At 43.1% G+C, this 15,194-nt stretch overlaps 3 protein-coding genes across 6 annotated transcripts in view; 1 reads left to right on the top strand and 2 right to left on the bottom strand.

The window, feature by feature from the left end:
- The window catches only part of LOC127482619 (centromere protein U), a 57,650-nt gene extending 52,740 nt beyond the window's left edge, over positions 1-4,910 (top strand). The window contains exons 8-12 of the mRNA XM_070067786.1: positions 52-130; positions 344-391; positions 1,592-1,653; positions 3,069-3,225; positions 4,528-4,910. Coding sequence (XP_069923887.1) covers positions 52-130; positions 344-391; positions 1,592-1,653; positions 3,069-3,225; positions 4,528-4,641 — 460 coding nt within the window. The 3' untranslated portion in view covers positions 4,642-4,910. The remainder of the gene's footprint in view (positions 1-51; positions 131-343; positions 392-1,591; positions 1,654-3,068; positions 3,226-4,527) is intronic.
- The window catches only part of LOC127485527 (anoctamin-5), a 235,505-nt gene that overhangs the window by 102,809 nt on the left and 117,502 nt on the right, over positions 1-15,194 (bottom strand). The gene's annotated exons all lie outside the window — the stretch shown is intronic.
- The window catches only part of LOC103347387 (DNA-directed primase/polymerase protein), a 36,068-nt gene continuing 25,743 nt past the window's right edge, over positions 4,870-15,194 (bottom strand). For 3 of the 4 annotated variants that reach the window (XM_051830448.2, XM_051830446.2, XM_051830449.2), the window contains 6 exons: positions 13,693-13,781; positions 9,104-9,193; positions 8,920-9,028; positions 7,031-7,113; positions 6,903-6,949; positions 4,870-5,217 (listed from right to left, as the gene is read on the bottom strand). In XM_051830448.2, the coding sequence (XP_051686408.1) occupies positions 4,984-5,217; positions 6,903-6,949; positions 7,031-7,113; positions 8,920-9,028; positions 9,104-9,193; positions 13,693-13,781 (652 nt within the window). In that variant the 3' untranslated portion in view covers positions 4,870-4,983. The remainder of the gene's footprint in view (positions 5,218-6,902; positions 6,950-7,030; positions 7,114-8,919; positions 9,029-9,103; positions 9,194-13,692; positions 13,782-15,194) is intronic. The other variant, XM_051830447.2, reaches the window with a different exon arrangement.

Below are 15,194 nucleotides of genomic sequence, written 5' to 3'. Positions count from 1 at the left end.
CAAAATCCTTCATGATACCTAATTTGATCCCTTTTTTTAACTCCTCTACAGAGAAAGAATAGAATCTAAAATTTGTAAAGAAGCCATCAATAAATTTCATTGTAATATTAAAGAAGAACTCATCAAAATGGTAAGCTCACTGACAAATTTCTTGGCCTAAGGTTTTTCAGCTTATCCTGAGGCAGTATGCTGTTAGCATAGAAAAGCTTGCATTTTCTGGCAATATGGTAATAAAGTCATTAGCACTACTCATATTTTACATGCTATTTTTAAATTAAATGTAACCTATGTCAAAATGATTAATCTTGGGAAATGCACAGGAATTATCTTTCGTTTCATACAGCTTAAAGAAGCCCAGATGTTGAAAAACCTGAAAAGGAAGAACGCTAAGGTAAGTGACGTCAGCAATTAGGGTGATGTGACTACACGATACTAACACAGGTGGTTAGGACCTGACTTTGGGGTTTGCTGCCTTTAGAATTTTGTGTAAGAATTTTTATCTTTTTAGACTCTTATTTGGTTGATGTTCAAGGAAGTGCTATTAAATCTTTTTGAAAGATGTCTCAGTTGGTCTAAAAATGGCTATCAACGTCCAAAATGGTCCCTTATATGGGTACATGTTGAGTAATGTACATTTATTGCTTTTGTGGGTGTCAAAAAGCAAAACCTTTTAGAGCACTGTCTAAGGCAAAAGGGCAGCCGGGAAGAACACCAGGTTAGGAGTCCTGAGAGCTCACCTGTAGTCCTGGCTCTGCCCCCTCAGTAGGCAGCAGTGGGAAACAAGCCAGTGAACACGGGATTCCCCTTTGCTTGTTTGTGAATGAATGGACCGAATGACCTCAGAGGTTGCACCACCAAACTTCCACGAATCCAGGAGTGCAAAGTCACTGTTCCTCTGCATTGGTAACAGAAATGACCTTGAGAAATATACATTTGTCTTCTGGCAATTACACATCTTTTTTTCTTTCAACTGTAATCTCATTTTGGTCATTTCTACATTGTTTATGGATGTCCAACAGCAGTGTATTAGGTAGTGACTAATGAGACCTCTGAGATAAGAAAACTTATTGAAATAGTTTTAAAAATACAAAACAGAGGCTGGCGCCACGGCTCACTAGGCTAGTCCTCCGCCTTGCGGCGCCGGCATGCTGGATTCTGTCCCGGTTGCCCCTCTTCCAGGCCAGCTCTCTGCTGTGGTCAGGGAGTGCAATGGAGGATGGCCCAAGTGCTTGGGCCCTGCACCCCATGGGAGACCAGGAGAAGCACCTGGCTCCTACCATCGGATCAGTGCGGTGTGCCGGCTGCAGCGGCCATTGGAGGGTGAACCAACAGCAAAGGAAGACCTTTCTCTCTGTCTCTCTCTCTCTCACTGTCCACTCTGCCTGTCAAAAAAAAAAAAAAAAATACAAAACAGATCACAACACTGTCCTGCAAGATCACATCTGTCTAGCTCATGGGATCTACTGAGGATCTAGCCCCTCACCTTCTCCAGATCATCCTGAAGTAGATCCCACACCCACACTATTCCAAGGTTCCCTCTTTTCCTGGCGGTACACATCACAAAATTAACAAAGAAATTACTCTTACTTAGGTGATTGCAGATATCAAGAAGAAAAGGCAGCGTTTGGTTGAAGTCCAGGATGAACTGCTTCGGTAAGATAGCAACAGTCCTGTGACAGAACATACCTCAAGGAACCCAAGTGTGCTACGTCATCGGGAGGCGTTAATACTTGCTGCTGTGCCATACGAAAACTCCAGGTTATCTTTGAATTTGGATGCTCAGTGAGGGCAGGTTATGCTACGTCGCTGTAGCCCCCATTAGCAAGGGAGGATTTGCCACTGATGTCCCGACTTCTCTCAGCTGTGGCCTGAGAGGCACCCCAATTAAATTCATGCATAAATTAATGCAGTTAGACTGCCTGGCTTTGAATCCAGGCTCGGCCCCTCACTGCCCGTGCAACTTTAACCAAGTCACTTAACCTGTTAATAACTCCGTTCCCTCTTTAGTATAAAGGCGTAATGCTATCTAACAGACCATCGGGTGTTGTGAGAAGTGCTTCATGGGGATGGCACATGGTTAAGTGCTGTATAAATGTTGGCAGTTGTGTGAATCCACATTCCCAGAGGCTGGACCAGACGGTCCCAGAACTGGCCAGCCGGGGTCTGGTTGCAAAGACTGGAGCCCACAGCAGCCTGCAAGTGTTTCTTCCTGCTCTTCTGTACCTGTTGCGTGAGCTGGGAGTTTGATAGTAAAGCAGTACCAGGGAGGCTGTCTGCTCTGAAGGTGTACGGCAGCTGAGAAAGGCCGGTAGAAAAGACAGTGAAGCACAAAGTACTGTCGCAGGAGTTGAAGAGGGAGAATTGGTTGTCTAGTCCTTTGGTTTCCAAATTTAGACTACAGACAGGTGCTGGCCCAGGCTACAGCTAAGAACAGCCAAGGTAATACGACAGCCTACATCTAGCAGTCCCCTGGGTGCGGGGTGCTTTCCTGATTTCACCCATTGATCGTCCCTGTCATCAGTGAGGGAGGTTATTATCTCTGGTGATAAGGCTTCATTACATATTTTAAAAACACACTTCTTTAGTTCCTTTTCTACTGGAGAGGTATATTATTGTTTTAACTTTACGTTGGGAAAACTAGGCACGGAGAGGTAACATACCAACAGTCAAACCCCACAGAAGTGGGGGAGCTAGGATTCGCTGTCAGACCCCAATTCTGCCAGCTCAGTAGTGAGTCTAACAAAACGCTGCACTTGTCCACTGTAAAGGACAGCTTACAGGACTTATGTTGTGACATCATAGTAGACAAGAGTTTAGTTAGCATTTTTTTATTTAACAAAATAAAACTCCTTTTCTATTCCCTTTGTCTATAAGATCCAAGTTCTCTCTGAGAGCTGACGCAGCTGGCCCCAGCGGCTCATCTGCGAGGCTGAAAGCTGCCTTTCTCCTACATTTCAAATTGAAACCCGGAGCCTTTCATGCATTCCTGCTGTCAGAGCTGAAGGTAGACGGAGCAGCCACCACCCTGGTGTTCCATCCTTCACCCGGTGTACTTCTTTTCGCTCTAGGTTAGAGCCCCAGCTGATACAGCTACAAACAAAATACGACGAACTTAAGGAGAGAAAGTCATCCCTGAGGACGGCAGCAGATTTCCTATCTAATTTAAAACAGCTCTATCACGAGTACTCAGATCTTCAAGAGAAAGAACCAGACACAAAGGAAACGGTAACTTGGAGTTTTTTTACTTTCGACTCTGCCTCAGGAGGGGAGCTGCAGCAGTACAGGAAAACCCGGGCTCACTGAGTTCAATAAGGGAAGAGTAGGCTTTGCACAACCACATTTTTTATGTCTAGCTCATGTTCTTGGTACATGTATCTAAAAAGCCATTATCTATAAATGGCAAGAAAAAGCAATATTATTGGATTAATAAAAAAAGTAACTACAAAATTTATTTGAAAGTCACAGGTAGAGGAGAGACAGATCTTCCCTCTAGTGGTTCACGCCCCCAGACGGCTGCAACAGCCAGTGCTGGGCCAGGACCTTCACGTGGGTCTCCCACTGCTTTTCCCAGGCCATCAGCAGGGAGCAGCCGGGACATGAACTGGTGCTCATATGGGATGCTGTTAGGCCACAGCAGTGGCCCCCATTTCTGGACTTTTTAATATACACTTTAAGTTGTCCACCTAGTATAATTTTACATAAAATGTTACCAGATTTGTTTTCTAAATTCAGCTTTAAATTTTGACACTGATGCAGTTTTCCTGAGCCCAAAGTACCTAACTAGTCTAAAGCTTAAGTGGACTTGGTTATTAAATTTAGAAAAATAGCAACCACTTTCATTAAAACAAATTCAGCGACTGTACCTTTAGACCATACCACTCCCAGCTGTGTTCTCGGCCTCACCTCTTTTCCTAAACTAAACCTGTAGCACCAAGCAAGTTCTCCTCCCTCCACTCCCTGAGAGCAGGTGCTTAGTGTCTTAATTAGGCTCTTGAATTCTCTCAACATATGGTAAATTGTATGCCAGGAAAAAAATCCACTGTTTTCTAGGTAGTCAGAAAACTAAAGAGGAATTTAATCAATTTTGGGTTGGCTTACTAGTTTAAACTCATGAGTTGATTTTGTTCGACTTGCATAGTAATTTTGTCTTATTGGAAGGATCAGTTCCATGATTAAAGTTTTCTTAGAGTGGATTTAGAGTTTTTTTTCCCTGATGAGCTATTATAAGCTGGGTGTTCTCATCCTTTGGTTCTTCCAGTAAAAGTAAACCTGCCTAATGTTTTTTGTTGTGTGTTTTAAAATAGACATGAGATCAGACAGACTTGCTCAAACCAAGTCTTGACCTGCCCCAGGCACTCAGATGTACAGAGCCACTCCTTTGCAACGTTCTACGAATTCTATCATAAAAGTGAAAGGAAGAGGAGTTGACAAGTTAGATCTTTTCCATTGGTTTCAGATTGAACTATGTAAAGATAGGATTGTAAGTGTTTTTGATATTAGCTAATCTGAATTATTTTCTTTCAACAGTATGATTCGTCCAGCCTTCCAGCTCTGTTATTTAAAGCAAGAACCTTTTTGGGAGCTGAAAATCATTTGCAAAATATCAACCACCAATTAGAGAATCTCCTTGACCAGGACTGAGAAGACAGCCGTACTGAATGTGCCAACTTAGTCCCCTGCGGCCTCTGAAAACAAGTAGGGTCCAGTCCTCAGGATTTAGTACTGATTAATAGTTTTAGAGGCCATGATCCTTTTAGGATAATGTCTTGAGTAATTTAAAAATGTTGAAACCCTATCTGAATCAGCCCCAAACATGTATGTTTTAACCTGTAAAATTAAGACAATGTGAACATAGACTAAATACTACAGTTAATTTCCAATAAAATTTACTTACATTATTTTCCAAGTAACATTTGACAGACAATATAATTTTTTGTTACAAATCTCGCAGATTACAGCTGCTTATGTAATGTCCACAGTTGGCTACTCTTGTAATACTTCCATAATGAGGTCATCAGGAATCTCATCCACTCCACTACTGTGACGCAGAAGACTGCTCTCTGCAGCCTCTGCTAATTCAGCATCTTCAGTGGCTTCTAAAAAGCAAGCATCATCCAAGCCATTGTCCCAGCCAGGGTCAGAGGATGCACCAGGGGACGGTTTATGAGGGCTCGTGGTTTCATTGTTCCTAGTTTCGTCTGTTGTAAATTCTTCTTCCTTTAAAAAAAAAATCTAGTTGTAATTCTACATAGACTGAATATATAATGAAATCACCACATATTAAGACCTTAAGACCAGTTCGACAGGAATGAGAATATTAACTGTTTCTGGAGTTGGCTCAGATACTCCTTAGACTCCCCATTTGAAACTGCCTGCAGTTCTGTGGCACAGATGTTTCAACATCCCCAGCAGGTGCTACAGCAAGGACAGACTTACCTGTTCAAGTGGCCTGTGTACCTGTTAAAGACAAACTGCCAAGGACTAATCACTAAGGCTTACATGAGATAATAGTGATGTTAAATTTCCTTAACTTCATGTACCATAGCCAAGTAACAATGTCCTTATTCCTCAGCTACATGCTTAAATTAGGTGTGGAGCCTCCGCCTGGGGCACCAGCATCCTGTAGGGGCACTGGTTCAAGTCCCAGCTGGGCCCTGCACCACGTGGGAGAATTTGGGGAGTGGATGGAAGACTTCAGTCTCTCAAATACATCTTAAAAAGGAAAGGCCCCACAGAGTATTATGTATACTTACTGGTTTAAAAATATGAGCCCAGATAAAAATGTTGTAATATTATGAGGAAGATTTTAAATTATAGATCTTTGAAAGAAATTTTGGTGGTATTATTAGATTGTCAAACCACGATTAAAACTGCTGGCATAGTGGGTGAAGCTGCTACCTGCAGTGCCAGTATCCCCTATGGACACCAGTTTGAGATCCAGCTCTCTGCTGTGGCCTGGGAAAGCAGTGGAAGATGGCCCAAGTGCTTGGGCCCCTGCACCCTCGTGGGAGACCCAGAAGAAGCTCCTGGCTTCGTATTGGCACAGTTCTGGCTGTTGTAGCCAGTTGGGGAGTGAACCAGCAGATGGAAGACCTCTCTCTGTGTAACTCTGACTTTCAAATAAATCTTTGGGGGAAAAAATGGCAGCAAAGGGTATATGTAATTTTTTTATTTGAAAGGCAGAGCCACAAAGATCCCACATCCACTAGTTCACTCCCCCAAATAACCATAACAGCTAGAGCTAGGCCAAGAACCTGGAATGCAATCCAGGTCTCCCATGTGGGCTGCAGGAAGCAGAGGAGGCAGACAAGAACTGGGCACTCTGATATGTCTGCTGCAAGCACTGTGCCAGAAATAAAGAAGGGTATTTTGGTTTATACAACCAGAAACCTCTTTAATGTCTAGGACTGGTTAAAGTGTACTAAATCTTATGCAGTAAAGAGTGAGGTATGTGTCATTAAATATATACTGAGGTAGGAAAATCACCAAGATGGATCTTCAAGTGAAAACAATGTGTTACAAACATTGTACTTAAAAAGCTTAGTGGAGGCCGGTGCCACGGCTCACTAGGCTAATCCTCTGCCTGTGGCGCTGGCACCCTGGGTTCTAGTCCTGGCTGCTCCTCTTCCAGCTCTCTGCTGTGGCCTGGGAAGGCAGTAGAGGATGGCCCAGGTGCTTGAGCCCCTGCACCCGCATGGGAGACTGGGAGGAAGCACCTGGCTTTGGCGCGGCGCAGCGTGCCGGCCATGGCAGCCGTTTGGGGGGTGAACCAACAGAAGAAAGACCTTTCTCTCTCTCCCTAACTCTGCCTGTCAAAAAAAAAGCTTAGTGACACTGCTCCTGGTTCATTTATACTATAATACCAAGACTTAGTAATGACAATGATACAAAACTGCACTTACCTCTTTGAAAAGAAACAAAAGACACACTTCAGCAGGTAATGGCAAACCTGAATCGGAAAGATAGTAAAACTATTTTTATATAAACATTAACTTTTACTTTATGGTAAATGTAAAAATTAATAACTCACAGTCAGTTTTGAAGTTTTCTGCTTTACATATAGGATCATGACATTTTTGATACCAAACTTCATTTTTCAGATCAACCAGAATCCTTTGTTTAAAAAAAGAAAAGTATTAATACCTAAGCTGTATAGAAAATTAAATCCAACTCAATGCTGTCTAAAAGAAACATGACTAAATCTTCAACTAAAAAGTAAAAAGGAAAGAAGATACACAACAAACAAAACCAGTTGCCTAAAATATCACACAAAATGGACTTCAGGAGGAAAACGCACACACTGACAGAAGATCTCCCCAAAAGATAGCTCTCTCCCTGTGTCCATCAAATTGCACAAAATGGAATTTGAGCATTGGTCTTTAAGAGGCGCATATTACTTACACATATACATACTATTACATGTAATATTTCACAGCTAAAAATAATTGGATATAATCTTATTTTTTTTGTAAATGTCCACGCACAGAAGACTAGAAAGATGCATCAGTGCTAACTAGTTTTCACTGGGTTATAGGACTGTGGGGATCTTTTTTGGTGACAGCTTGGTGTATTGAGCATATAATTCTAAGATTTATTTATTTTTAAAGAGAGGGAGGGAGAGAGGGAAACACACATGGAAGCAACAGAGATTTCTATCCACACTGGCTCTTTCCCAGTGTGGCTACAAACTGCCAAAGCCAGGAGCCTAGAACTCCACCCAGATCTCCCTCACGGGTGACAGACCCAAGCTCTTGGGCCATCTGCTGCTTTCCCAGGCGCTTTAGACGGACAGGAGAGCAGCCAGGACTTGAACTGGTGCTCTGGCATGGAACAGCAGCACTGCAAGCTGCAGCTTACTGTGCGAGGCCACAACAGTGGCCCAAGAATAGAGCTTTTCAAGATTGTTTTTAATTTAAGAATATCAACCATAGCACTGAATCATGCCACACATTTTCCAACACACACTTGGATCATCTCCCCCTTCTAGCACATGTGCTATGTAAGAGTATCAGCTTTGACATTAAATATGAAATAACATTTCCCATGTTGTAACTAGATTTCTGTTTTATCCCCCTTCTGACTATATCCCTTTATTATTTTAAATTATATTTCTAGTTTTACTTCATCTTTTTACTTCCTCTTGTTTTGCCAGGAGCATTTTAAAAAATTACCTAAAACAGGGCCTGGCATTTCTAACAAGCATCCAGTAGCTCAGTAATGTGTGATTTATCTATATGCAGTTAACACAGCCTTAACCTCCAGCTCTGTAGCACTGAGGAGTTGTCGTCTTGCCATAATCGGCCCAGTTTCAATCACTTCCACAGGTATCTAGAACACCCTTTTCATCACATCCACTCCCTGCCTGCTGCTTGCTTTTTAGTCAATCTACTTCAGTCTTCAAGATTATAGACTATGCCATTTTATCAAAGGACAAATAAAGCTGCCATATGTTAGAAGCAATGTAATAAGATCTCTGAATATTATAAACCCCAACAAATGTAATAATCTAATTAGTTTAACTTGTTACATTTTTATATTGTCAGCTTTATTTCAAAGTTGTAAACATGGGGCCAGTGCTGTGGCTTAGTAGGCTAAGCTTCCACCTGCAGCATCAGCATCCCAAATGGGCACCAGTTGTGTCCTGGCTACTTCTCTTCCGATCCAGCTCCCTGCTTATGGCCTGGGAAAGCAGTGGACCCCTGCTTCTACGTACGAGACTCAGAAGAAGCTTCTGGCTCCAGGCTCCTCATCACCTCTGTTCCTGCCATTGCAGCCTTTTGGGGAGTGAACCAGTGGATGGAAGACCTCTGACTCTCCATCTCTCTAACTCTGCCTCTCAAATAAATTTAAAAACAATCTTTAAAAAAAAGTTATAAACATTCAGAATACATCTCAGCATTAATAAACAAGATTACTTACATGATGTTATTACTCTTGTGGGCTCTTCCAATGTTCTCACACCAGCGATATTTGAAAATATCATAAACCAACAACTGTTCTGGGAAAAAGTAGCTCCAACGCCTAATTCCTAAAATAAAGAATGTTTCTAAAGATATCATGACTCTATCATATAACAGTTAATAAAAAATAAGATGAGTTGTACCTCCTTTAATGTCATTTTTAGTCACCAAGGAAAGAACAAACTGATCGACTTCAGGGTAGGGTGAACACTGAAAACCTTCGATGGTTCCTACTGCAACAGAGAAGAATTATTTAAAAATTGTAACATCTGAAAGTTGAGAACTTAAATTTTAAGTTGCTGTTTAGAACAGTTACGGGTTTTGCAACCCTTCCAGTTTGGGTGGGTGTTTTTTTGGGCGGGGGGGTGGTTTGGCAATTTGCAGTTAGCTCATAGGTTCTTTTATCCTACAGGGAAGTAGATAACATTGATAAGGCCACTCTGTGGTCATGAGGACTCACGACTAAAACGAGAGCACTCTGTAATCATGTCTGAACAGTCAGAACATGAGCATTTTGCAAACCACAAAAATCACCAACTGGCCCCCTACTCTGGCCAACTGCTGTGGCCGTACCACCATAGCTTCAGTTTCCCTCTAGCCCGCCTGCATTCTAGATAACGGCTACAGAGCTACCCAGAACTGCCCCTGACAACACCCAACTCAGAACAAGCCCAGCCTTCCTACAAAGCAGCCTCCCACTGTTTCCAGGACTAACTGACTCAACTTGCTTGCTATGGGTGTGTTCCCTGTGGTCTTTAGGGGGCACTAACAGTTCAATTATATTTGTACCTAAAACTCTATTGTAATGTAGAATGATGCATTTAAAACTTCATGGAGGGGTTAATGTTGTAGCTCAGTGGGCTAAGCTGCTACTGTCAACACTGGAATCCTGTATCAGAGTGCTGATGTGAGTCTGGGCTGCTTTGCCTCCAATCCAGCTTCCTGCTAACATGCCTATGCAGAATATGGCCTAAGCACCTATTTGGGACACCAGGATGTCCTAGCCCCTGGCTTTAGCCTGCCCCAGACTTGACTGTTGTAGCCATTTGTGCGGGTGAACCAATGAAAACAAGATCATTATGTCTCTCCCTCATCCCACCCACCACCCACCTCTCTGTTGCTCTGCCTTTTAAATAAACAAAATTATATAAAATTCTATTTAAGTTTTTTTATTTTTTTTTAAGATGTATTTTACTTGAAAGGCAGAGTTACAGAGAGGCAGAGACACAGAGGGGTCTTCCATCCACTTGTTCACTCCCCAAGTGGCCACAATGACGAGCTGGGCCGATCTAAAGCCAGGAGCCAGGATCTTCTTGATCTCCCACGTGGGTTCAGAGGCCCAAGGACTGGAGCCATCTTCCACTGCTTTCCTAGGCCATAGCAGAGAGCTGGATCGGAAGTGGAGCAGCCAAGACTCGAGCCGGCACCCATAAGGGATGCCAGCTCTATAGGTGGCAGCTTTACCCACTATGCCACAGCAATGGCCCCCCTATTTAAGTTTTGAAGACAAATAGTTTTCTTAAAATGAAGTCTATATTTCCCTTATGAAAATAAGTGGAGAGATTTTAGAAAATATATTAATGTGGGGGCTGGCACTGTGGCATAGTGGTAAAGCCGCAGCCTGCAGTGCCAGCTTCCTATAAGGGCACTGGTTCAAGTCCTGGCTGCTCCACTTCTGATCCAGCTCTCTGCTATGGCTTAGAAAAGCAGTAGAAGGATGGTCCAAATCATTGGGCCCCTATACCCTTGTGAGAGACTGGAAGAAGTTCCTGGCTTCGATCGGCACAGCTCCAGCCATTGCGACATCTGGGCAATGAACCAGCAGATTAAAGACTCATTCTCTCTCATTCTCTCTCTCTCTCTCTAATTGAAGGCCCTCTCCCTGTTTTTGCCTCTCTAACTCTGCCTTTCAAATAAATCTTTAAAAAAATAAAGAAAATATATTAATGTAAAAATGAGAGAAGTGAGTTCCAGATCAATGTCAAGAAATACATGTTAAACAACCAGAGGAAACAAATGTGTAAGAAAATGTCACCCAGGCAGTTCCCACGTGTAGGGATGTGAGGAGCAGGCTGCAGCTCTTCACTGGCCACCTTCGGCCTGGCAGGTCAACTTGTCCACACTGAATGTGCTCTGGCTGCAGTAGGTGCAGGAGCTCCTTCAGTGCGAACTAGAGGTGCAAACCATATGGGCATTTGGTGCACCAGTTAAGTGCTGCCTGGGATGCTCACCTCCCATACAACGCTTGCATTCAAGTCCTCGCCACACTCCTGATTCCAGCGTCCTGCTAATGCTCAGACCAGAGAGCAGCAGATGATGGTCAAGGAATCAGAGTCCCTACCAACCACGTGGGAGACCCAGATGGAGTTCCAGGCTTCTCACTTCAGCCTGCCCACCCCAAACTGCCGCAAGCATTTGGGGAGTGAACCAATGGATGGAAAATCTTTCAAATAAATAAAAATTGATAAAATTCTAAAAAGCTGCAAATGCTGTGGCATTAGCAAGAGGAGATGTTCTTGTCTTCCAAGAAACCACTCCCACAACTCAAATGGTACAGGAGCTCTGGGATGCAAGACTTAGTCACAGTCAGGTACTGTCTATCTGGAGTTTCTTAATTTTGGTTGGAATGAAAGGCAGCCATATTTATTCTAGTCAGAACCATCTGGAGCTTACTTTGCCTAGAAAGCCACAACAATGGGAAAGAACCAAGCGCATGGGAAAACTTTCAGACTTCCATTACATCTTTTTTTTTTTTTTTTTGAGACAGGCAGAGTTAGTGAGAGACAGAGAAACAGAGAGAAAGGTCTTTCTTCCGTTGGTTCACCCCCCTAATGGCTGCTACGGCCAGCGCGCTGCGCTGATCTGAAGCCGAAGCGGGGTGCTTCCTCCTGGTCTCCCTTGCGGGTGCAGGGCCCAAGCACCTGGGCCATCCTCCACTGTACTCCCGGGCCACAGCAGAGAGCTGGATTGGAAGAGGAGCAACCCGGACAGAACCTGGTGCCCCAACCGGGACTAGAACCTGGGGTACTGGCGCCGCAGGCGGAGGATTAGCTTAGTGAGCCGTGGCACCGGCCTTTTTTTTTTTTTTTTTTTAAAGATTTGTTTGTTTATTTGAAAATCAGAATTACACAGAGAGGAGAGGCAGAGAGAGAGAGGTCTTCCATCCACTGGTTCACTCCCCCAGTTGGCCACAACGGCTGGAGCTGGGCCGATCCGAAGCCAGGAGCCAGGAGCTTCCTTCGAGTCTCCCACAAGGGTGCAGGGATCCAAGGACTTGGGCCATCTTCTTCTGCTTTCCCAGGCCATAGCAGAGAGCTGGATCAGAAAAGGAGCAGCCGGGACTCGAACCGGCACCCATATGGGATGCCTGTGCTCCTGGCCAGGGCATTAACCAGCTGAGCCACAGCGCCGGCTCTGCCATTATATCTTTTCAAGAAAACTTGAAGATGCCCTTCACACAGCCATTTTAACCCTAAAGAAAAGTTTTCTAGGGCAAATGACATAAGTTACAGGGAAGCTGGAATCTGCAATGAAGCTGGATTTAGGAGGCATATTCCAACTGAAGCAAACGATCATTGGCTGCTGTGACGTAATAACAAAGCTACTGAACAAGCCAGAATTTCAGATAACCATTTAAACATGTTTAAAGTACAGATTATTTTGCAGACTTTTTGCATACCACTCTTAAGGATTTTTATTTATTTCCACTTTATTTGAAAGGCACTGAGACAGAGAGATCCTCTATTCCCTGGTTCACTCCCCGGGTGCCTCAGGTCTGAGCCCGGCTGAAGGCAGGAGCCCAGAACTCCACCTGGGTTTCCCAGCTGGGACTCAAGTACTGGAGCCGGTACTGGCTGCCTCTGAGGACGCTTACTGGCAGGAAGCAGGATCAGGAGTGGAGTAGCAGGAACCCAAACCCGGCATTCCAACGTGGGCTATCAGAGTTTCAAGCAACGACCTGACTCCTACTGCACCAAGCAGGTGGCACATGGTTGAATGGGTTGTTTTCAATGACCAAAACCAAAATAAACTGTTAAATCTACCAAAAAAGTTACACTAACTTGTGGTCATATCATATGAAATTTTAGTGCCTTTTGTATCTTATCATAAATGGGTATTTTACATATTATATAGGCTTTATAAATTTAAATTTAATGGCTACAGAATATTGGTATGTCACCAATCCAATTTTGTTGTACCTTTAATTATTTTTGTTTTTCCCTACTTATAATAAAGCAATATACTGAAACATATTAATAAAAATATTTACTGGAGGGTTTATGTAAGGAATCTTAAGAGAAAAATCCGCACTTCTTCAGGACGAGAATGGGTAAATCCTGATAGGGCCGTTCTACAAAAACTGTGCAGTCACTACAAGCATGAGGAAGATCTCCCTGTACTGAAAATACAGGGGGAGCTCTGCAGGACCAAGTAGCAAACTACTGCAGGGTCCCCCTCTTGGACTGCGGACAAAAGCGTAAAGAGAATTTTTACTTTATTTTCATGTGTTTATCAAAAAATCTAATCACCTTATACTGTTTTGAAAAATTCCATACAATGAAAACTAGTAAATACTTTAATAATAATCTTTAAAACGATTTTTCACTTTGAATAGCAACCTCAAAGTAATCTCCAGTAATCAGCAGAGATGAATACTTAAGTTGTATGACCTTTTAAGGCAAAGTGAGTTTTTAATCATTAAATTCTGATAGAAAATTACTTTTAAAATTACCTGAAGGGCTGGTACTATTAAAGTGCTTCATTCGCTTTCTTTTATTCTGAGGTGTGTCACATGTTAGAATTCGTAAAGTATCTGAGAATCTGAAGAAAATAATTAAAAATTATATTAGAATTAAACAAGCAGGGATATATAGAAAGAAAACTAAATTCCAAATAGATCCGTAACTAAGCCACATTTCTCCACAAAAACACCAATTCTATTCATCTAAAAAAAAGTATGATTTGTCAGTTAAAACAATAAGAAATTTGTCAGTTTAAAAGAGTAGGATGATCACTGTTCAGCAGTTTTCTCAGGGGGAAGTCTGGCCTGAGAGTTAAGATGCCACTTACGACATTTGCATCACAAATCCAGGAGCCTGGGTTGAATCTCAGCCCTGCTTCTGATTCCAGCTTCCTGCTAACCTGCACCTGGGAGGCAACAGTGATGGTTCAACTATTTAGGTCCCTGCCACCCACATGAGAAACCCAGACTGAGTTCCTGGCTCCCAACTTCAGCCTGGCCCAACCCTGCATGTTGTGGGCATTTGGGGAATGAACTACCGTACTATTCCCCAAACACATGGAGCCTTTGAAATTTGTTATAAACCCGTGAATAAAAAAGAAAAAACCGTGAATAAGAGCAAAATATGAACAAAAAAAGATTAAAGGGAAAAACTGATTAAAATTTACTCAAAGAAAAGGCACATTTGTAATCAAAAAATTTAGCCTTGGCTCCTTGAAATAAAAATATCTGGTATATACTTAGACACACAAAAGAAAAGTAAGATAATTTTTATTTTTTTAAAAAAGATTTATTTATTTATTTGAAAGTCAATTACACAGGGAGAGGAGGAGAGGCAGAGAGACAGAGAAAGAGGTCTTCCATCTGCTGGTTCACTTCCCAATTGGCTGCAACAGCTGGAGCTGAGCCGATCTGAAGCCAGGAGCCAGAAGTTTCTTCCAGGTCTACCAACAGGTGCAGGTGACCAAGCACTTGGGCCAACTTCTGCTGCTTTCCCAGGCCATGGCAGACAGCTGGATTGGAAGTGGAGCAGCCGAGATTTGAACCAGTGCCCATATGAGATGCCAGCACTGCAGGTGGCAGCTTTACCCGCTATGCCACAGCTCCGGCTCCTGTAATCCTACATTTTTTTAAAGATTTATTTTTATTTATTTGAAAGACAGAGAGGTAGAGACAGAGAGAGAGAGGTCTTCCATCTGTTGGTATATTCCCCAAGGAGCCACAACAGCCAGGGGTGGACCCGGCTGAAGCCAGGAGACAGGAGCTTCATCCAGGTCTTCCATGTGGGTGCAGGGCCCAAGGACTTGGGCCATCATTCCCTGCTTTCCCAGGCACATGAACAGGGAGCTGGATCTTTAGTGGAGCAGCTGGGACTTGAACTGGCACCCATATGGGATGCCAGCACTGTAGTCAGCAACTTTACCAGCTGTACCACAGCGTGGGCCCTGAGGTAATCCTATTCGACGGAAGAGCCCTCCATTGTCTGTAGGATC

This window comes from Oryctolagus cuniculus, unplaced genomic scaffold, assembly GCF_964237555.1.
Source record: "Oryctolagus cuniculus unplaced genomic scaffold, mOryCun1.1 SCAFFOLD_109, whole genome shotgun sequence".
NCBI lineage: Eukaryota > Metazoa > Chordata > Mammalia > Lagomorpha > Leporidae > Oryctolagus > Oryctolagus cuniculus.
The sequence above is the reverse complement of the archived record's forward strand: the minus strand, read 5'-3'. Positions and strand labels throughout refer to the sequence as shown.